General features: G+C 36.7%; 1 protein-coding gene across 2 annotated transcripts in view; it reads right to left on the reverse strand.

Annotated features, from left to right (window-relative positions):
• c11.1 (maestro heat like repeat family protein c11.1) overlaps window positions 1–24,927 on the reverse strand; it is a 763,927-nt gene that overhangs the window by 391,959 nt on the left and 347,041 nt on the right. For both annotated transcript variants that reach the window (XM_090407949.1, XM_090407950.1), the window contains exon 22: window positions 21,854–22,085. In XM_090407949.1, the coding sequence (XP_090264075.1) occupies window positions 21,854–22,085 (232 nt within the window). The remainder of the gene's footprint in view (window positions 1–21,853; window positions 22,086–24,927) is intronic.

The raw sequence follows: 24,927 nt of genomic DNA on the forward strand, positions 1-24,927 counted from the left end.
GTACACTTCACATTCTATCCCACTAACTATATCATCTTCTGTTAGCCATGTCTCATTAATGTCAATAACCTTTGGCCAGGATGATGAACTAACCAATGCCCAGAAACTTCTCATCCTTGTTTCGAACACCTGGCATTAGTGTACATGAAGTGCAATATCCCGTTAGACCAACTGCTGTCTTTACACTTTATACTAACCATCCCATTCTGGTTGTTACCAGTAGTACTATTACAAGAGGTTTTCTTCTCCCCAAAATTCAGTTTTTCATCCTGTAAACTCAAAGAAATTGACCATAGAGCCCATAATATTTAAGACAATAAAATAGTGCATTAGGGACCATGAGTGGCAGCACTTGTTTATTGTCTATTCACTGGATGCCACTTAAAATTAGTGATAGCCTTGGGCTAGCTATCTTTGACTGGTTTCTGGTGGAGACTGAATTGTCCACTCAGTCTCCAAAAGTAAGATAAAGCTAAAAAGATCACCCTATAAGGGAATAAAAGGTGTTAACGGAATTTTTATTATTTTTTTAAAACAAAATAGAATATTAATCCCTCTAGTCTTAAGCAAATCTAATTTATTCTTTCACTTATCACAGTAATCTCTTTATTTTGATAAGTGAAAGTTTCACTTATCACATAATTTCTCTAATCACAATAAAATTAGAGAAATGTAAGATTTTGTGTGTGTGTGTGTTAATTTTATTTTTTGGCATATTAATTAAACATTTATTTAGATTACATTTAACCAAAAATCATGCAGATACACTTTCGCACTGACACACAGGAATATCTTCAAAATTCTAGATTATCAAGCTGAAAAATTTTCCAAGCAAAAGTACTTAATTGTCAAACTTCCCAAGAGATTACATATTCAGTTTTTCTTAAATACACAATCAGTTTAAGATCAGAGTTCAGCTGATTTTCAACAACAGCCTTTTATTTTTTTTAATTTATTTCAGTAAAGAAAACTCCAAGGAAATATATCAGTTTCCGATAGCATTATTTTTCATTATAAAACTCAGTCCTCCTTACATAGAAGAAATGTTTTCTATTTCTGCCATTTCATGCTTCAGAGTGAATGTTTCAGAAAAATTCTCTCTCTCTCCTTTAGATAATAACCTTAAAAAACACATGAAGCATAGAATTCCTTATTAGTTGGATAAATTCTGTTTATATTATCCTTCTATTTTTGTTTGCAATTATTATTTCTTTAGGATTATCCACTTTCTTCCTCTAAACTAATCACCTGTAAATGCAATGAACTCTTATCTAAAGTTAGTAAACTTTTAAACAGAACTGGAAAACATGTGATGCTTCTTAATAGCATCACATACTTTTGGCAAACCTTCCAGTGATGTTCACTATTAAAAAATAGCGTAAAGATACACCCTTTGTCCAAAACAAAACCGAACTTTTCGAAAATAGAAGAAACTCGTGGCGCCACATGTTGTATCATTTTGTTGTCGAAAGCGGTACCTTTCATTAGTGTTGTGTCAACTGTTTATGACAATTGTTTCATTAGAAGCAGAGTTATAGTGCCAAGAGTGTGTTTAGTGTGTTTTGCCGAACATCAGAAAATGAGTTTCAAACAGAGAGCTGTGATCGACTTTTGTGTTAAACTTGGTAAAAGTTTTACTGAAATGCAGCAAATGCTTCAAAGAGCTTATGGTGATGAATGCTTATCTCATACTCACGTTTACGAATGGTTTAAGCGATTTCAAAGTGGCCATGAGATGCTTGAGGACGGCGAAAAGCCAGGCAGTCTCCAAAAACTGGACTGAGTAAAGTTAACATCCAAAAAGTGAGTGATTTCATCAAAGGAAACCCGAAATCGTCCGTGAGATTGATTGACGATGAATTGGGGATTCCAAAATCAACTGTGCACAACGTTTTGACCCAGAGTTTGGGCCTTTGTAAATTGAATTCGCGATTTGTTCCCCACAAGTTGACTGAAGACCAAAAAATGCATCGAATTGAACACTGCAAGGACCTCATTAAAATAGCTCGTCAGGACTCAAACTTCATTGAAACGATCATTACTGGTGATGAAATGTGGCGTTTTGAATATGAGCCCGAAATAAAGCATCAGTGCTGAGTGGGGACCACCAGAAGAGGGGCATCCAAAAAAGGTCACTTATAGAAGTCAAAAGTAAAGACAATGCCGATTTGTTTCTACGATTCCAAGGGCATTATCCACAAAGAATTCGTACCACCTGGCCAAAAGGTTAATGGTGAGTTTTATCTCGAAGTTTTGGAGTGATTGATAACAAGAATTCGTCATGTATGGCATGACTATTGTGATGCAGGCAGCTGGTCACTTTTGCATGATAATGCACCATCTCATCGTTCGAACATTGTGAGACAGTTTTTGAGCAAAAACCAAGTTTGTGTTGGATCACTTGCCGTATTCACCTGATTTAGCACCCTGTGACTTCTTTCTATTCCCCCGACTTCATTTGCCAATGAAAGGAAAGCGATATGACACCATTGAAAACGTTCAAGCAGCAGTTACCATGACCCTCAACAGTAATCCCAAAAATCGATATAAAAAACTCATTTAACGAATTAATTGACCATGCCAAACGCTGTATCGAAGCTGAGGGAGAGTATATTGATTGAAATAAATTATTTTAATAATTATAATTGGCCTGTGTTTTCTATCAAAAGTTCGGCTTCTTTTTAGAAAGTGGGTGTAAATCTACTAGTCTATATTCTTCCATCTTTTAACTTTAATTTCTATTCACTCTCCTAAAATAGTCCATTAGACTCCACATACAACTATGAAATTTTTACAGCTGGCATTAACATGTTCAGCTGATTCCTGGTAGTATATATGCACTTATTACAAAGTACCAGTTAAAACTTGCTCTCCTCCTATAGGTACAAAAAATAACATGTAAAATAAATTCCTTGAAGAAAAACAGCTTTGTTACACAGTTCAATCTGCTAAAGAATAGAAAAATTCTTATTAAAATATAATAAATACCATTTTTGAACTTGCTAACTCTTATTCCATAAGTTATGGCTCTGCCGTCATTATAAAACTGCTTAATTTCAGTAATACTTTATAACATAAACTTAAGTTGCTATTGCTGAGTAAAGGCCAGCCTGATTGGTTGGAGAGTCTCTAATTAACAAGCCGCAGGCTCTCACTATGGACATGGATGTTTGTCTTTAGGTGGGATATGAATTCCATCATTCACATGTCAGACCACTGTCCTGCTTGCTGGAGACCTGAAGTGACTTAATTAAGTTCTATGTTTCATCTCTAGAGCTCAGTTTCCATATTACATTTAAAAAAATATATATACAAATTACTAAAAATAGAAAAAAATTCTTAGTCCACATGCCATTCTTATGTATTATAGGTTTAAAACACTTGTGGGGTTAGAAACACATAAGGAGGGGGGGGGGGGGGTAAACAAAGGTTGTTTAAAAAAGTGGCTTAATCTTACAAAAAGACCTTATTAATACAGTATAACTATATATATTTATTTTATTTTATTTTTTTTGTAGGGCAAAGCCAAGAAATTTTTTATCTGTCATTTATGAAATAAAAGATAAAGAACATATCATGGAAAAAAAAAATCATTAACGGATTAGGTTAAAACAATCTTAATAATATTACATTACTGTAAATAAATAAATAAATATACACACACACACATATATATATATATATATAAAATGCAATAAATTATCTTATAATAAAATTAATTATCAAAACATGATATCTGGAATATCTGTATGGTAATCATGCACCACCTCAAATAGGGGAGCAATATTCCATGGCAGGGTGGATTTGGACTTTGTATAGAGTTAGTTGCTGTGAAGATGTGGAGTAGTGTCTTGTGCGAAAAAGTACACCAAATTATTTAGCAACTGCAGAGGCTATAGTTGAAATGTGGTTGTGCCAGGAAAGATCGGAAGTACAGGTCAGTCCAAGAAGAGAAATCTGATCATCATTTGGATATCCCAGTATTACTGAAGGTAAGGGAGAGGGAAGTGAGCTTTCTTGCGAGAGATCATTTAGAGTATGTTGTGGGTGCCATGACTGTAAATGAGTTCAAGGCGAAGTATCATAGATACTGTGTGAATGTCGGATAGTTGTTCTTGACATGATATTAGGGCCTCCCTCGATGAGTCTATGGACTCCTTGGAGTTGCCCGCAATAATAATCAGACAGAAATGAGATTTGGTGGCATTGAAGTTTACAAGGTTGTTTCTGCCCCACTGGGATATAGTTAGGAGATCTGATTTCAGGTCCCTGGTCATGGTAGATCTCGATGATTCTAATACTTAAACACTACAAGGTTTGTCAAATGAAAAGGAGGAATGGAGTGCACTATAGTCTGCAAAGCTATGGATAGGAATGGAAGTCTGTGATAGCAGGTTATTTATATAATACAAGAGGAAGGGAGTGGATGAAGGAGCAGAACCCTAGGTTGTTCCTGCATTGGTGGGGAAAGCAGAGGAGAGTTAACCATCCACTATGACATGTTGTGAGTGACCAGTGAGAAATTTTGTGATCCAGTTGCAAGTGACAGCAGTTTGTTAAGTAGGCCCTTGTGAAAAACCAGATCAAATGCTTTTGAAATATCAAGAACCACCACATGATTTTCACCAAATTTCTCCAAGGCTTGAATCTAGAGGACAGTGGTGAAAGCAAGAAGAGAATCAGAAGTAGATCACAAGTGGCTAAATCCATATTGCTGGTCACTGATTAATTGGTTTGTCTCTAGGTGGTTCAAGAGTTGGCTGTTGATGACCTTCTCCCTAATTTTAGAGAGAACAGAAGTGAGAGCAACTGAATGGTAGTTTGATGGTTGACTTTTATCGCATTTCTTTAAGATGGCATGATGTGGAACCGTTTCAACGTTGTAGGGTAGATGCCAGTGGAATAGGATAGATTGAAGAGGCGATACAGGATAGGTGTTAGTTCTCAGGCACAATTTTTTTTACACAAAATAGGTGTGATACCATCAGGACCAGATGCCTTGTTTGTGTTCAGGTTATTAAGGATTCTTCAGATATTTTTTGTCCAAAGACTATAGAAGACATGAAGGGAGCCGTTCTTGGTGGAGGGAACTTTGCCCAGGTCATCAATGCAGGAACTGGAAGAGAATATAATAGATTTAGTTTAATCCTTTATCCCAGTGAGAGCAAACAAAGTTTGCACCTGAAAATATCTTCAGGACTAAATATAGTGTTGTACTATCTTATCCAGTAAGTAGTGCAACACCAAGGCAACTCGTGGCAAAGGTGGAGCAAGCTACCAGGCACTTCTAACCCAGTATCTCCCATAATGCAAAACACATTTCCTATGTGGATATGTATACTGTTATGCATTAAAGGGATTGGCCATCTACCCAGACTAGTTTCGACCTTTATTGAGGTCTCTTCAGTGGGAGCCAGGCCCAGAGCTGGAGATACCAGGCAGAAGCAGTAGCAAGTCATCTGTGCCTATGGGAGTTGCCAAAAGGTTTATCACCTTTTGGCAACCTTCTGGAAGAGAATAGTGACACCAGTAAGTTGGCCTTGTCTAGGTGAGGTAACCACAGTACCATCAGGATGTGAGAGAGTGGTGGAAATCTGAGTGGGTGGAAGTTACACCCAATGGCCATGGCAAGTAACCAGAAGGAGCAACTACCATTTAAGCAGGAGGTGAAATTGCAGCATTTGTCCCTTTCGAAGTCTGATTTGGACTTGGTGACGATTCTTTTTGCAACTCTGCCTATACTGCAAGCTGCAGTATAGGCAGAGTTGGCAGCTGGAGTTTTGGTCTGAAGTCATCTGTGGTAAGCAGAGGTTTCTTGTTTTAAAGCATTTGCATGCTTTTTTGAGAACCAAGGCTTGGATGGTGGCTGAGAATTTGGAGTAGAATAAGGGATGAAAGCCTTCATTGCTATGAAGATGATTTCTGTTATTCGGTCAGAGCAGGTGTTTGGATCAGAAGTAGTAGTCAGATCATGGGAAGAGGAATAAAAGTCATGGAGGTCCTCCCAGTTGGCACCCTAATAGTGCCAAAGGACACGAGACTGAACTGGTGGATGAAGTTTATTCCTTATGCAAAAGAGACTTGTATTAGGTTGGCCTCGGAGTTACCAAAAGGAGAACCGACAACAACAGTATACCTGGAAGGTGAGCTTGTTAGGAAGAGGTCAATGTCTTGGCCAATTGGAGGAGCTTGTCAGGTATTATACGATAGGACAATGACACAATAGGACATTGCTGATGGCAAACATCTCAGCATCCCTACCAGCTTGATTGGTGAAACCGAAGAAGGTTTCACCAATCAAGTGAAACCTTCTTCAGATTTCACTGAAGTCCCCAAGAAGGATGACATTGCTATTAGGGTATTTTGACAGCAGAAAGTGGAGCTTTAGAGAGGGGAGAGAGTTGAAGACGTCAGAGTGGTTGACGGAGCTTAGAGAGCGATAAAGGAAGCATATGAAAAGGGCAGGTTGATTTGGTGCAGAAATTTTGAGCCAGAGCACATCAAACAGTGGGGATTCAAATATATGCAGTCTCTGGCATAGTATGAGGGTGGTCTGAAAAGTTCTCGGCCTAATAATGAAATAAGAAATTTATAATTTCAAAATTATTTTTATTCTTCAATATAATCTCCCTTAAGACTAATACATTTATTCCAGCGATTCTCGAGCACCATTATTCCGTCCCTGTAGTGGTTCTCAGTAAGACCTGCAAAATACCCCTCAACAGTTGCAATCACCTCTGGATTTGAAGAGAAATGCTGACCAGCAACGAAGAGTTTTAGTTTTGAAAAGAGATAGAAGTCAGAGGGAGCCAAATCTGGGGAATAGGGTGGATGTTCCAACAATTCATACTACAGATCCCTTAATTTTCCCATTGCCAAAACACCTTCATGAGCAGGTACATTGTCATGATGAAAGATGATTTTTTTCTTCTGCAAACCGAGTCTTTATTCACGAATTTTTTCGTCTAGTCTGGTGATATTCCCCAGTTATTGTTTTACCCTTTTCAAGAAAATTAATAAACAAGATGCCTTTAGCATCCCAAAACACTGATGCCATGATGACCTTTCCTGCTGATGGAACCGACTTTGTCTTCTTTGGCGATGAACAACCAACTTCTGTCCATTGTTTTGACTGCTGTTTGGATTCTGATGTGTAATGGTGAATTCAAGTCTCATCCATAGTAATAAATCGATGCACAAAATCAGTTTTATTCCTGTTAAAATGCATCAAGCACTGTTCAGAGATTTTCATGCGAGTGCATTTTTGATCTGTTATGAGCAAGCATGGCACCCATCTTGCGCAAGGCTTTTTCATTTGCAATTCTTCATGCAAAATATATCCTACATGTTCTTTTGAAATGCCTATAGTCTCAGCAATTTCACATACTTTGACTCGCCGGTCATACAATACCATATCGTGCACTTGACCAATGATTTCTGGTGTTGTTACACTTTTTGGACGTCCTTCACGTAGATCATTTTCAAGGCTGGTACGGCCAAGTTTAAACTCGGCAGCCCATTTCTTAACTGTCAAAAACGAAGGAAAAGAGTGCCCATAAACTTTTATGAACTTCGAATGAATTTCTTTTGCCATTAAACCTTCTTTTACAAAGAATTTTATAACCACACGATAATCAATTTTATCCATTTCAAGGGATACACACAACACTTTTGCTTCAGACGCTGTATAAAACAAACTACTTGACAGAATGACTTGCAATTTCACATGGATGCTTATGACAGATGCACCAACTTAGAAAAAAAAAAATCTTGCCAATAGTGTTGCCATCTATGGTCGAGGCCAAGAACTCTTCAGACCACCTTAGTATGTCAGTTCTGACAAATGCACACATGCTGTCCTCGTAGCAGAAAGAGCTGTGCAATGTGTAGTTTGAGGTGGATGTTGCTGTTTAGGATTCTGCACATAGCACCTAGAAAAAGAGTCAGGAAAAGAGCATGTAATGTAGCTAATGTTTTTGACATTAGCTACATTCCTTCCAACTTTTATATATATATGTATATAAAACTTCTAGCCTCTTTGAAATGGCCAATTTCAGAAAACTTGTTTCCTGCTCATATAGTAATTCGCCCTTCTGGTCCCTTGGTAAAGCTACTGAGCACAACTTCTACTCTTCTATGTTTTTGGCTATCATCCAGATGGTGGTGCCATAGTAACATCAGCTAAAGATAAGGACCTCTTGGCATCAGTTTTCTTTAGGATGACTGAGTAAACCGCAATTCATTATACAACAACCTCAGTGCAAGCCTCCTCTAATCTTTTGTCCTCTCCAACCCTAAAAAATCATCAGAAGATCCTCGAATACTCTAAATACTAATAAGTCCTCTAGTCCAGTGATTATCCTTCCAATTGGATTAAAAATTTGTGCTACCTATATAAATTGCTTGAAAAGAAGTCAAGGGAAACCATAGTATGAGGAACAAACAGCCATGGTGCACAACTTAATACGATGTAGAACTTCCTTTCACTGCAATGACTGCAGCAATCCTACAAGGCATACTTTACACAAGTATACAATAGTGATCAAATTTGGGACCATTCTTCCTGTACATATGTAATGAGGTCCTGAACTGCGGTGGAGCGGGCATCCCTTGATCCTAACTGATGCCTCCAATTCATCAAACAGATGTATAATAGGGTTGATGTCAGGGCTCTGTGGGGACCAGTCAGGTGCGGTGATGTTCGTGTCCACAAACCATACAATTACAGCAGCAGCCTTATAACATAGTGTCTTTCTTAAAGATACAATGGTCAGTTTCCATAAAAATGCCACAAAGTAGGAAGCATTTTATTGTTCAGAATGTTCAGATTCTTCTCAGAGTTCAATGTTTGTGGCACCACAAACAGAGGTCCAAGGGCAAACCAGGAAAAATATAACCCTACCATCACACAGCCACTTCCAAATTTTATAGTTGGGATTATGCACTCTGATAACAAACATTCACTGAGCATCCGTCACACACCCATCCATCTGCTGGGCAGAGAGTGTAGTGTGATTCCTCACTCCATAATAGAGCTTTTCAAGCTACCATGTTCCCACTGCACATGCATTTTGCACCAATGAAGACAATGGTGCATGTTGTTTCAGGTTATGTGGGGCTTGCATATTGTGCTCCTACCATTGAACAATGGTGTGGAGCTGAACAAATAACAAATGCACCCAGTTCAAATACCTAGGGTCCAACACTAGCTCAAATGGCAATACAGTAACAGACGTTGAAGCCTGAGCTCATGCTGCCTGGATTAAGTGGTGACAAGTCACTGGAGTTCTTTGTGATAAGAAGATCCTGCTATACTTAAAATCAGAGATCTATAGAACAGTCATTAGACCAGTAGACATGTACAAAACAGAATGCTAGCCAACAACAAAGAAACACCATCAAATCCTCCAAACTATGAAAATGAGAATGCTGAGATGGACTTGGTGTCACCTGGCTCGACTAAATACCAAACACCAACATACGCAATATCTTCGGCATCAAACGAATAACACAGAAGATGCAAGAGTCACGCCTAAGATGGTATGGCCACATGCTAGGTAGCAATGAAACCTCTATGACAAAATCGGCCATGAGGCATATCAAAGACATGTTGGCTTGATTGCCTAACTAAATACATGCACACAGCAAATGCCAACATAGAATTACTCAAGACCGTGCAAGATGGGGGAAGCAGTGCACGAGTGGATTCTGCCTAAAATCGGGACAAATGCTAGGAAGAAGAAAAAGATATGCCAAAAATCTGGAAAATTATTAAGAACTATGCTGTTTAATTATATAAATTCTTAATTATATGAAGAGCCAAAGGCTTCAATTCGGCGACATAAACTTATTTAAGTTAAGGGATATTACATCCCATATTGTTTCATAGCTGAATAAGAAACTCAGAGTTTCATGCTGAATATAGTAAATATATAAAGTTCGGCGAGTCCAAGCATAAGTAAATACCTGGATAGTGTTACAAATGACTCTTTAGGGAGTGCAACACTGAGGCAGCTCATGGGTTGACTGCACTCCCTAAAGGGTCAGTTGTAACGCTATCCAGGTATCTGCTTACGCTTGGACTCGCCGAACTTTATATATTTACTATATTCGGCATGAAACTCTTTGAGTTTCTTATTCGGCTATGAAACAATATGAGATGTAATATCCCTTAACTTAAATAAGTTTATGTCACCAAATTGAAGCCATTGGCTCTTCATATAATTAATAATTTATTAGGACACCTTCTTGGCAATTCTCATAGTAGGGTATATGTAAGTTCCGTTTGCTACAAAGTTGTTATTTCTAGGTCTACCTACTCACTGATGAGACCTCAATAAAGGTTGAAACCAGTCTGGGTAGTGACCTCTCACTCATAATGTAGAACAGTAATACAGCTCCTAGGAGCTGAGTTTCACATTATGGGGAAATATCAAGAATAGTGACCGGAGCTTGCTCAACCCTTACCATGAGTTGCCTCAGTGTTGCACTCCCTAAAGGGTCAGTTGCAACACTATCCAGGTATTTGCTTACGCTTGGACTCGCCGAACTTTATATATTTACTATATTCGGCATGAAACTCTTTGAGTTTCTTATTCGGCTATGAAACAATATGGGATGTAATATCCCTTAACTTATATATAAATTCTTGTTTTATAATCACATGCACGCATACTTCAACTGATCCTAATAGTATCATTTTTTATCTGGCTGTCTCATGAATGTATAGATTCCATATTCCAATATACCTCATCATCAAATTCCTGATATATACCCTCAGGGGTGTACAGGATATGATAGTACTACATGAAAAATTACATCATTACTAACTTCCTATCTACAATTTTCCTCCAAATCATTCTGTCAAGACTCCAACATTATCAGATCTCATATTTCTATCTTCTATTTTTACTGTATCAATCCACCTATATCTTGGTCTTCCTCTGGATCTTTTTCCTACCAACCTGACAGTGAACACTTGTTTTACTAATCTTTCCTCTCCCATTCTGTTTAAGTGACTATACCACCTGAGATTAGCTCTGCTAATGCATTCCTGGATGCTGACAAGTTCTTTCCTAATATCCTCGTTTTTAGTATGATATTGCCATTGATGCCAAATGTTCATGCCTCTAATCTTTCTCAAAACTCTCATATCTGCGGTCTCTCTTCTTTGGTCAAGTGTTTTACTTCTGATCCAACTCGCAGATCAACAAGTTAAAATTGGCTTGAACACTGTCTTGTATACAATTAATTTAGTGTTATTATTATAATTATTTGGCACCTCCAGGGAGTCCAAGGACTCGTCAAGGGAGGGCACCTGCTCTACAACTTGTCTCCACCATTCAATCACCAACTGACCGCAACTACACCAACACCGTGTTTTGGCTAATTTCTGTCTTATTCCATATAAATTTATTCAGTTTGGCTTCCTACCATATCAGCTTTGTTGATTCTGTTGTCTATTTCCATATTTAATTTATCATCTTCACTAAAAACCATCCCTAAATAGCTGAAATGTTTTACTTGTTCTATAGGTTCTCCATTCACAATGCAGTTGATATTTTCAATGTTTCTATCTATTTTCATTGTATTTGTCTTTTTAATGCTGACCTCCATTACATATCAATTACAACAGTTATTCACTTTAGTCAGGGAATCTTGAAAACTTGTAGCAGATTTATTTAAAAGTATAACATTGTCTGCATAAAGCAAAGAGCTGACATTAACATATCCAATTTTGATATCTGGTTTAATGCCACTTTCCTTCATAATGTGCTCCATATAGATAATGTACATCCTTGTCTGATACCAGATTTAACATTAAACCATCTTCATGTACTTCCTTCAATTCTAAATGCTGACTTACAACTCAAATAAAGACTAAGTATTGCTTGATATAATGCCCCATTCACACCATATAACTGTTGCGTTTCAAATAGCTTCTTTCTTAGCACCTTGTCATATGCCTTTTCCAGATCTACAAAACTTAAATACAGATCTTTATTATATTCCCATGATTTCTCAACTATTTGTTGTAAAGTGAAGATCTGATCCTGACAGCCTCTATTTGGTATGAATCCAGCTTGTTCTTCACCAAGATCCTCTTCCACAATCCTTCTCAACCGTTTCTCAAGTATACTTGCATAGATCTTACCAGGAACACTCAGTAGAGAAATACCTCTTCAATTCTCACGTTCAGTTTTATTTCCCTTTTTATATATGGGTACTATGAGAGCTCTACTCCAATCATCTGGAATTCGTCCCTCTGTCCAGGCCTTCTGAACTATACAGTGCAGCCATTGTAAGACTTTTATACCTCCATACCTGAGCATTTCTGGTCGAATATTATCTACTCCTGCTGCTTTTACACATTTCAGGCTTTTAATGGCTTTATCTACTTCAAGCATGGATATGTATTCCTGGCTGCATGCCTGGTCAGTGTTTTTTTACCACTGTGCTCTCATCACTGCTTGTTTCATTTAACAATTTTTCGAAGTAATTACTCCATACTTCAAGGATATCTTTTTCTCCTGTTCTAATGTCACTTTTATCATCTGTAATTCCTTTTACAGCATTCTTTCCTCCATTTCTAAGCTTCTTAAACAAGCTAGCTCCAGAATATCTAACTACCTTCTTGATATTTATTTTCTATGTTCCTACCAAAGTACTCCCATGACTTTTGTTTAGTTAGTTTTACACAGTGTTTAGCTTTCTTACATTTTCTCTGTATTCTCTAAGAGCACAAGCTAACTTATTTGCCAGGAACTTTTGATATGCTTTCTTCTTTTCTTTCATTGCCTCTTTAACTTCCTGTGTCTGCCATGGAGTTCTGATTTTTCTATCCTTACAGACAACCTCACCACATGCTGCTCTGGCTGAATCAGTGTTTTCTTCAGGGCTTGCCACTGAACCTCCAATGTTTGGTTCCTGTTCTCAAACTCTTTCATTTTTTCTTCATTCAGGTTTGTGTATTTTAGTCTACAGTTCAAATCTGAGAGCTGCTCAACTTTTATTCGCTTTAAAACTTTTACATATGGTGATGAACCATAATATGTGAATCGAAGTATTTGCAATTAATCCATCTTAATTAAATATTTTAATAGCTATTAAATATTTAATAGCAGAGAAAGCTAGGAGAAAAAACAAAAACATATATTATTATGTAACACCTCCAGGAAGTCCAAAGACTCATCGAGAGAGGGCATCTACCTACAACTTACTGTCTCCACGACTTTACCAACCGCAACTACCTTCATCATATACACTAACACCACTAGTCTTTTAATAGACAATCACAAACATCCATGTCCAAGGCAGGATTCGCACCCACAGTCAAAAGGCTGCGGGTGCGGATACGCTAACCACTCGGCCAACCAGGCTGGCAATATACTTGCTTTGTTGATTTTCAGAAGGCATTTGACTAGACCAGAAAATGACATTAGCAATGCTCGGTATTCTATGGAATTGATAAAAAAAACTAATAGCTATATTAAAAGATATTTATAAGAATGCAGTTGCAGCAGTTATAATAGGTGGTGATTTAGTGAAATGGTTTAGAACAAACAGAGGTACTAGACAGGGGAACCCAATATCACCAAACATTTTCATCGCACATTTAGAAAGAGCAATGGATAAAATGAAGGAAGATGCAAAAGGATATCAGTACATGGGATGAGAATTATCAATCTGAGATTTGCAGATGACATTGTTATTATTGAAGAAGATGAAAGAGAACTACAAAAAACATTGAAACTGTTAAATTAGAAAGGGAAGCGATTTGAGCTTATTATGAACTGGGAAAAAACAAAGACAATGGTATCTGGTGAGAAGAACATGAAACAAAAAATACAAGTGGATAGAATTGATATAGAAAATGTAGAACAATTCACATAGTTATGAAGTAAAATGATGATTTGGAGTGTAAAAAAGAAATACAGATCGGGATTGGAAAGGGAAGAACAAATCTGAAGGCCATGGATAACATCTGGAAAAGTAAAGTGATCAGCTTGTAAACAAAACGAATACTGGAAACGTGCATCTTTAGCAATGCACTGTATGGATCTGATAACCCGGTAATAAATAATCAAGAAAAAGAATTATTATTTGAATTGCTAATATAGCCTACTTTCGTTTAGGAGTGCCCCTTTTTTTTACAATGTCACTGGTTCTTTACTTAAATCTTAGGGCATTACTGAAGTGCTATAAAAACTAATATTATTATTATTATTACATAACACCTCGAGGGAGTCAAAGACTCATCAAAGGAGGGCACCTGCTCTAAAACTCTCCACCAGCCGCAACTACCTTCATCTACACCAGCACCATCTACCACCGACCTCCACCACTATTTTCACAGACAATCACAAACATCCATGCCTATTTTCAAACCCGCAGCATTTTGGCTGGAGAGCGGATATGCTTTATATATTAAGGCCAACCAGGTCTTAATATATGAAGAATAATATAGGAGTAAAATTCAGACATACGTTTTTGGATGTTGTTTGTTGTCTCCTTATCCCGGTAATATGCATTCATCTGTTGTTAAGCTGTTAAAGGAAGGGTCCTTCCCAAAAAGATTGTGATGTCACTTACACAGGCTCTACTATCAGATCTTTATGGGTGAGACTACGAGAACACTTCCGTGACTATAACATCCCTATTCCAGAACATTTAAACAATAAAAAATGTAACAACAACAAGAAAAACAGGATACAAAGTACAGGAAAAACTGGAATAACAGTCCATCACCTTAAACAAAAACATACCCCAAAAATTGACAAGGCCATAATATTAGACATACAAGACAACAAAACAATGCTTAGAATACCGGAAATGATAGCCATAAAATGTGACAAAAACTCAATAAACATCCACCGACACTATATAATCTCCGAGAGTTGGAAGCTCCATAACATAAAAATTAGGTCACGACTCGAACCAATAGGAGACAACACTAGCACACCAAAGACAGAAACACCTAGCCGACATGACATAGCCCCCACTTCCCCCACGAATTCCGAAGACGATGCACTGTTGAAATGGCTCACACCCTGTTACTACAACCCCTGACTTTTCCCCATGAAATCCTACTCTTCCCAAAAAAAAAATAATTTCTATCTTCAGATCTTTCTCTCACCCCCTTCCCAAACGCTCTCTACCCACCCTTAATAATAATAATAATTATTATTATTATTATTACGTGATACCTCCAGGGAGTCCAAAGACTCATCGAGGGAGGGCACCAACTCTACACCAACTGCAACTACCTTCATCGTCTACACCAATGCCATCTACTGCCAACCACCACCACTAGCATTTTCACAGACAATCAGAAACATCCATGCCCATGGCGGGATTCGACCCTGTAGCCTTTTGGTTGGAGAGCGGTTACGCTAACCACTCGGCCAACCAGGCAGGCATAAAGGACTGGTATAATAATAATAATATAATACATATAAAAAAATCTGGGTTTTTTTTCAATAATTCCCCCACTTTCCGAAAACTCCCTTCCTTTAACAGCAAACAACATCAAAAAGTTATGTCAGAATTTTCTTCCTATAATAGTTTTTATAACACTTCAGTAATGCCCTAAGATATGAGTAAAGAGCCAATGACATAAAAAAACAGGCGCTCCTAAACGAGAGTAGACTATATTAGCCATTAAAATAATAATTTATTTTAAAGGAGTAACATGGGAATTTTTCCAGAAATAAAACCTATAAGAAAAGAATTTTGGCATTTGAAAGAACTTGTTACAGGAAGATTCTAAAAATAGGATGGGTACAGAAATCACAAATGAAGAGCTCTATCAGAAGATACAACTAAAGGAGAATCTAATGCAGATTATACAATGAAGGCTGCAATTATTTGGACACATCTGCAGAATGAGTGAGGACCGGAAGATAAAGACATTCATGTTTGTATTATGAATGGTGTACATAGAAGAGGTAAACCATGCAGAGAATGGTTAGATGACATAAAGGACTGGTGTAGAAATGAGTTTACAGAAACTGAGACACTGCGCACTGGACAAAGACAGGTGGAACAAGATAGCGAAGGAGGCCTCAGACAGCAATTGGGTGTGAGCCCATGGTTTGTGATGATGATGAATTAAATATTTTCAACCGTGCCTATGTGTTACTCATTCAGTATAATTTTATTAGCTTTGCTCTTTCTCAAAACATTTCTATATAATAAATATTCATTTCTAATTTTGACATTTAGGTCTCACAGAAACTGGATTTTCCTTTATGTCATATTCCTTTGCTAGAACCTTTTATGGGAACATGAGCAAAGATTATTATTATTATGCTTCAGGCCTCCATGGAAGCCCACCCTATAAAACACAAAGTCTATGATACCAATCTTTGAACCCATTGCCTATTCATGCTCTTGAACCATCCTCCATGCAAAGAAACCACTACTTATCCTCTTGCTCACAACTTTCTTTTGTAACTTCCAGGGATGGCCCCAGTGTCCAATTTCCCATTCTGAAATTTATCCACAATGTATTTTTTAAAGTCCCTGTCATTCACATACCCAAATATAACTTCTAGTTGTTATTTAGCAGTCTTATTAATTTCTGTGATTCCAATTATAGACATGCTCTTTCTCTTCTAATGCTAATTGCTCTTCTTTTCTGTTTTGATAATTATTTTGATGATCCTCAACAAGCCTATCGAATTCTGCTGAGGGTTGAGTTTAACCAATTTTTCAGTTAAATCCCAGTTCATTTAATTCAGCAATGTCTCAGCCAGTGTAGCATTTCATAATATTATTCCATCATTTCTGTTTGTGGTTTAAACAATTTTTTTTTTTTAAAATCCATAGAGTTTTATTGGTTGGTATGCTGATGCCACTCCTAGATATCGGACTGCCCTACCAACAACACCGAACACTACTCTGTCTCCCAAATTGCAAGACCATTCTCTTCATTCAGTATCTAGATGGATCTAATAATAGGGTGCATGCACCACAAGAAGGTGAGGATTACACACTGGGTCAGAAGCCCTGTTTGCTTCTACACACTTCTTACAGGATATGTAAGGAATGCAGATAATGGCATGAGGAACTTTTATCTGGTTTTTGACTTTATCAGAGAACATTATGCTTATACAAAGAGAAGTATCTGAATGAATACATGGATTTTCTGAGTTTTTGTGCTGTTATCATCAGCTGATGATCCTGTATATATTTCACTAGTTTTTGTTCCTTTCTAGTCTTTAATCTTTCCTCATCTTAGATGGCATCTTCATATTGAAGGTTCGCAATTATGGATCTATACATAATACTGGGGCTAATACTGCACAGGGGGCCCAAGAGCAAAGTGCAGGGGAAAAGTTCCCTATATATTTTTGAATGCAGATCCAGTGCTGATCAGAGGGATGAAAAACCCTCTACCTCGGTATGAGACCAGCTAACTCAAAAGTTAGCTGGTCTCAGACCTTTATCTGGAAAGAAACCAGATAAAGGTTCCTCATGTCATGGACAGGAATTGCACTCGGGTCTTTCTGACCAAAGGGCTTTGCCTATACCTATAGGCAAAGCCCTTTGGTTTTGAGGCATAGAGCATAGCTCAGTTATAGAGGCAAAGGAGCCTCTATAACTGAGCTATAGAGGCTCCTTCAACCTTTAGGGTTTAAAAATCTTTAGTTCTCAAACTCTTCCTTTTCAAACTTTATAGTCCATTTTATTCATCATCTCCCTTGTTTACTGTCTTATTTATGCATTGTTATCAACACCATTCTCTTACCACATTCACAACACAATCCAAGTTGGCTCCAAATATTTTTGTCATCCTTGCCTTCCAGAAATATGCAACCAACTATGTCTTTCGACACTTCTCTTCAGTAATTAAAATTTTATATTAGTCTTTTAAATTAGCCTCTTGTTGGAAATATAGGATAGCTCGATTACTTACTAAGCTCTGCTATTTTTATATCAGAGTATCCAAATGAATTCAAATATTTTTACACTATCACTCAATCATACAATTTTACCATATAAAATATCATATCATATTTAACTAATGCATATAGAAGAAATGAGAGAGAATATCACGTTCATTTACTCAATCTTAATTACTATACATGTTTTCATAAATATGCCAAAATCTTAAATACGTTTTATTTTTATATCAAAGATCATTATTTGCAGTTTGCATAATGTTTGTTTTTGGATTTAATGGTGCAAGGACAGCTGATCACACTGCATCAAAAACACGCATAATAAATAAGGGGATTATATAGGTCTAAAAACCATATAGAGAAGTAAAAATCATAACAAAAATCATAAATGAAATGATTCTTAGTGGTATACTATTTAATAAATATATAAGATAACATGAAAACAGTGTAAAAAAAGCAAATGTAAAAAGTATAAAAAATATTAAAATTCATAAAATGTGCATAAATCCAAGATTTTTTTAAAAATATATTTATAATAATTTAAACTAAAAAATGTATACTCTACATAAGGTGGTAAAGATTATCTCATCTCATCTTCCTTTTACCCTCTTTTATCTAGCAGTGTTCAGGGTTTATTAATCATCAGACCTCAAACCGTTCACAGGATAAGGTGGTCAAGTCTTACACCTCAGTGTATCCTATGTCCTGTAGTGTTGAGTTCTCAAAGCTGGTTTGCCTGCTTTGCAAGATAAAAAAACCCAGGATAAACTGGAGAAAAACCCTTCTGTTCACACCCAAGACCGGCTAACTTGGCTATGGCTGAGGAAGATCCTTGAGCTCCTCACGTCACCGACGGGAATCGAACCTGGATACTCCTTCCCTAGGCATATGGTTGCGAAGCACACAGCCACTAGGGTAACCGCCCAGACCGGTAAAGATTAATACAGTGATATCTCACTAATCCGAACCCTCCAGTAATCTGAATTGCAGTTTGAAAGAAAAAAGTTTTATTTATTACGTATTAGTATTTTGTGTACTATTATTTTTATTTAATAATTATTTTAACTATTATTATTTATTTTATTATTATTACCGTGCAGTATTTTTTCATTCTGTCGATTGTACGGTTATGCTATAGGCCTATTTTGATTTATTGTGTGTTCACGTTTGCTTGGGAAGCCATCGAACCTGAAGCAATTCGAATGTCATGGAAAAAAATGTGACCTTCTAGAATTTACCAAGATAACTACGGTGATACGCGTAAAGAGGAAATTCAAAACGTACATAATTTGGTTAAAAATAGTTAAATCCAGATGTTGAAATTTCACAAACAGATGTTAGAGAATGGATTACAGGTAGAACTGAAAATGAATTCGAAATCAAATCAGAAGCTGAAATTATAAATATGACTCTACAGAATGAATTAGAAGACGATGATGATGACAAAGAACTCGAAGAAAAAAAAAGTAAAACATGAAGAGGTAGTTGACAGTTTTAATGTGTGTATAGAATGGGCTACGCAGAATGATGCGCCATTCCACAAAATTTTATTGCTAATGCAGCTCTGAGAAGAAGCATTCGAAAAAATATTAGCGTCCAATTTTTTTTTACAAAGAAATAAAAAAAACTGTTTTTTTTGTGTTATTTTGTGAAACTTTTTTTGTGTTGTGTACAAGAAAGTGATATTTTTACGCCAATTAAATTATGTACTGAACTATGCAATTTTATTAAATCAGAATCCTCAACAATTTATGTACATACAAATTAAATTTTTTACCAAAATAAACTTGTGTACTGTATAATTTTTTAAGTTTTACATTACAGTACAGTAGCTTTTTGTCTATCAGTTATTCATGTATTTACAGAATTAAATCGATGTACCATTAGAATCTGATTATTTTTGTCTTAAAATGCTAGTTGTTGTCGTCTCTTGGGGGAAAATTCGCTAATCCGAACGATCACAGTTTTTATTAGTTCGGATTAGCGAGATACCACTGTACTCTATAAAAACCAGGTTGACAGTTGAGTCTGATAAAATCTGCCTACACATGTGCAGCACTCTGTCATAATAAAAGTGGCTAAAATAATGATTGTACTGAATGTGAAATGAGGGCAGTCAATTAAAATACAAGTGATGGATAGTCCACAGTCACAAAACTCACACATAGGCAAGTCATCACCCCTCAGAAGGAAGGAGTAAGATTTCTTTCATTCACTCAAGGGAGATAGCACACAAATTATATCTTTCAGGGATGTTGTAGTTGTGAGCAGGTGGGATTGACATCCTTGTCAATGTCCAGACTGAAATTATCTTTACAGTTGCCTTCTCAGTGTAGGAGGATTTAGCAGATGTTGTTGCTACTGTTGTGGTATACTGCCTCTTCACTTCCTGGTATGTGATGCATTGCTGTTTTTAATTTTTGTATTTCCTTTTCATCCTTCCACCTTTGTTATGCTTGGGAGTATGCTTAGTGGTATCCCCCCTATGGTGTCTTTATTTTCAAGTTCTTTACATGGGGTGCAGAGGACAGAGACATGACAGGTAGTTTGAGAATGACCATATTTCTGACATTTAAAGCTCCGTAAGAGGTTTGGGATATAGACCTGTGCTGAACAGTTGAGATATCCTGCTTTGACAGATATCAGTAGTTTCGGTTTGTTAAATGTAAGGATGATGTTTCTAGTGGGAACCAGATGCCCATCCTTAAATATTACTATTAAGTATCTTATGGCTGTGATATGAAGCATATCTCTTCATCAGTAACATCAATGGCACCACTTGGATATTATGCATCTAGTAAAGTTTAGTTTTGTGGCGATGACTTTAATTGGCATTCCCCCAATAGATGTTGGATGTAATTATTTTTCTGATTGTGATATTGTAGTTGCTTCAATAAGGATATCTACTAAACTCAGTTTTTTTACATTTTTTGGCAATCTGCCAACCCTTCCAAACTTTTCTGGCTGAAGAATGGTGACATTTTTCCAATTGGACATGCATTTGTTGGGTGTATTTGTTGCAGGCGCTAATGTTTTTTTTTTTATTTCTCACTTTGCTTTTCTGTTGATGATTCTATGGTTTCAGTAACTGATTGGGCTTGTTGAGCCCCCCCCCCTCCCCGATAAGCAACAAGATGAATTTTTCATTTTCAGGAGGGGATTGGAATCGGAACCAGAGCTCCCTATCTTCCATGTAGCCAAAAATGAACACCTACTCATTGGCAAGCAATAACTGCACTTGAAAGTGGAATGATAGGGGACCACCCTATATGCTATACAAGTACAACAGGAAGCCTTGGCCAGTTCCCGGACCATGGGGAAGGAGACCTTCTGCAACATCCTTGGCCTCTGCAGGCAAGTCCACTAGTCAATTGATCCCGGTGGGCTCAAGACCACACATCTTGCTGAAGCAGAGGCCAAATTATTGCAAGACTACCAGGATCCCCCTTTCCAGATGGGCATGGGCTGCACAACATAGCAAACATGTCAGCAAGGCATTAGATCCCAGTGATGGTGGTCTGGAGTACAGGGTAGTAAAAAAGATTCAGATGCAGACCAAAGAATATGGAAGAAAAGCATAGATAAAGAATTAGAATGTAAAGGACTAGTACCATCACTGGGAGGTCGCCTTCACCATAAACAGGTGCCTCACATGATGGAGGCCAGTTCAAACACTAATGCACATAAGCACATAAAAAAAGGAAAAATTATTGAAGACTAATTTGTACAGATTGCGAGAGAGTGTTGCCGTAACCACTAACTATTATCCTGGCTGAAAAACAAATATGGTATACATATTCAAGTCAGCATTATGCAAACACTGAAACAAAAATGTTTACTTTAATAAAAAGTTCTTGCTGTTATCTTATTTTGGCTTTCAATTTTGTAATTAGGGGATAATATTTGTGAAGAGAACTTGAAAGCAAAAATGTTGTTTATATATATACCTTTATTATTAAGTGAACATTATCTGGCGTCCGTTCCTTGAGTAACAGCTGTTTCAACAAGTTGTTGAGAGAATCTATTGTTACTGAAAAAAGATGGCTAAAATCCAAAAAATCTTCAGTTTCATCTCTTTGCCTGTTTAATGACCAGTCTCCTATTGTAGGATAAACTGTACTAACAGCAGTTTCAATCAAAGAGGCTCTCTCTTCATAAGTCAAAACTGGATCAAGGGTACTAGATGAAAATGTTAAGAAGCACTTACAAAATATCAGTTTAAAAATGGTAACAAGAAAGACATTACAAGCAAGGACTGTATTTTACATAATAAATAAAAATATCATGAGGGATATTAGATCTTCGTGTGTGTCAGTTTAGTCAATTCTAGAGTTCTTTCAATATTCATAATTATTACAAAATGATTTCATTTCTAGCAAAAAAATGATATATGATATTATTTTTAATTTCAAAATCAAACTATTGTAAACTAGTAACTGTTCATTTTAAAGTAAAGGTTGGGCGTATAACACATTAAGAAGTCCTCTGTTGTGGGAGTACCTACAACTCATTTGTGTTATTCAAACTATGCATGAAATACCTATTTTGAGAGGAAAATGACAACAAGATCAAATACAAACTTATATATATAATTAAGGTCTAATTATATACCTATATATAATAAAAAAAAAAATATATATATATATATATATCAAGAGCAGGTGGCTAGTATATAACCATGATAACTATATGGACTGCAGCAAGATAATTTTTATTATGTGACTGTATTGTATAATTTTTTGATTGAGTGTTGCTGTGTGATATTTGTGATTGGAATGCAGTGTCTGATTAAACTTATAGGAGTCTTATTTTAAATTCTTTGATTCTTGTTAGTGCTCCGGAAGAAAATGGCACACTGCATAGGTCAATATAAAAAACATATAAAGTGAATGGCATTGATTTTTAGAGAATGGCATGGTGCTGTGAGTGTAATATGCATGCATGTGAAGAGGTTGTGGATGTTTACGTGGAGAGGTTGAAAAAGAGAAAGGAACAAGTGTGATATGATGACACACCATGAGACTTGTTGAAATCAGAGTTGGGAACATGGTACCATAAGTGAAATGAATATTGAGGAAGATTGTGAGAATGTTAAGAAAGTGTGTGACACTGATGGCAAGCAAAAGAGTGTAAAGACAACAAGAAAGTGTGCTAGAATGACAGTGAAAAATAGTCAAATTAAAGGTAAGATTGTGCATGGGAACAATGTTGAAAAAACATGTGCTAGTGATGGTAAGATAGCAAGAGAAAATAGTGACAGTGAAAAAATGATTCAAGATTTCAAAGCCGAGTTGTTGAAGATGAGGGAGTTAAAGAGAAATGTAGATATGTACAGAATCAGCTCGGATATGTACAAAGCCAGCTTGGAGCAGTTTCATGGGTGGACAAATTGGAAGGGAGAGACATCACCAGTGCACTGGAACTAGTGAAGAAATGTTTATTAGCAGCAATGACAACCTGTAGACCTTGGGTGAAAAAGAGAACATTATTTGGTATCATCAGCCATCCACATAAAGTGGATGAGTAATGATATCAAACAGAAACTGCAGATGAACAAGTTATCAAAAAATATAAGGAAAGGAGTCAAGAGAAGTTGCATTAAGAATATATTTTGGATATATATATTGGAAACTGACACTATTAGATGAAAATGAGAGTAGAATGACTGATGTAGGAGATATAATGGAGTTTGTTTAATAATAACTTTATTAGGTTATTTCATTTTTTAAAAGGTTTTAGTGTTAGAGGGATGGGAATGATTTAGGGTTTGAAAGTGACAGCGTGTGTTACAAATACTTAGTATTCTGGATGTCAATAAGATAACAGAAAGGGAGGAGATTTTTCCATGTTTTAAGAGAATATACTAAGGAATTGACATCTCCATTGACTTGGCTCTTCAATGGGAAAGGTGTCATAGGATTGAAAGGAGGGTGAGACAGTGCAATTGAATAAGGTTGATTGACAAAGTGTCAAATTATAGACCAGTTTGTATTTCTTCTGTGGTTGTTAATATTTTGGAGAAATTAGTGAGAGCTCATACACATTGGGCAGATAAGTAATGTTATCTGTGAGGTTCAGGCAGGATTTGTTAAGGGACACTCTTGTATTAATAATCTAATTGCCTTTTATAATCAAGTAACAAGAGCAGTTGATGACGAAAAGGTATATATGCTCTTTATTTGAATTTTACAAAGGCATCTGACAGGGTGCCACATGATAAGCTGATAACTAAGTTACAGCATATGGGTTTAGATATCAGGTTAGTGAACAGGATTGGGCAAAGTTGTTGTTCTTCATAAGGAAGCTGTGAGACTACTGGCTTTGAATTAAAGATCAATCTGTGTGTGGTTAACAACTTCTGATTGTTAGTCCTGACTAACAATCAAAAGTTGATAACAGCAGCAATTTGATGGATTTTCTCTTTGACGGATAGCACAGGTTTGCTAAAACAAGATCATGTCTTAGCAATCTACTTACTTATTATAACAATATGGCCAATGCATTGGACAAGGGAGATGCAAACACAGTAGTATATCTAGTACTTGCAAAGACCTGTACAGCCAACACAACTGGATTGGATGGAGTTAAATAAATTGGTTTGCTGGAGTGGAGACTGGTTGTCTGATGGTATCAGCAAGTTGTATATGGAGAGGGAGAGCAATGTCCCAGAAAACTGAAGTCGCTGGTAGTACAACCCAAGGGTTTGTTTTGGGACAGTTTCCGTTTAACTTTTTGTAGTTATTGGAGAAGTTTTGAATGGTGATATGCAGTTCTTTGCAGATGATGCAAAGTTGGTAAGATCTATGAGGAGTAGAGCAGTTGTTGTAGCTTTGCAATAGGACCTGAACAGACTGGTTGAATGGACAAATAAGTGGGATTACCAGTTCAGTGCTGCAAAATGTAAGGTTTTAATCTTCAAGAAGCATAAATGGAATGCAGCGCATGCAAGTGGTGGGAAGATCTTATACAGGGCTGATGAACAAGAAGCTGAAGTTTTGGAGATATTTTGCTCAAGTTGTGA

Source organism: Typopeltis vanoorti, chromosome 18, assembly GCF_054136105.1.
Source record: "Typopeltis vanoorti isolate ZY-2024b chromosome 18, IOZ_Tvanoo_1.0, whole genome shotgun sequence".
In the NCBI taxonomy this organism is placed as follows: Eukaryota; Metazoa; Arthropoda; class Arachnida; order Uropygi; family Thelyphonidae; genus Typopeltis; species Typopeltis vanoorti.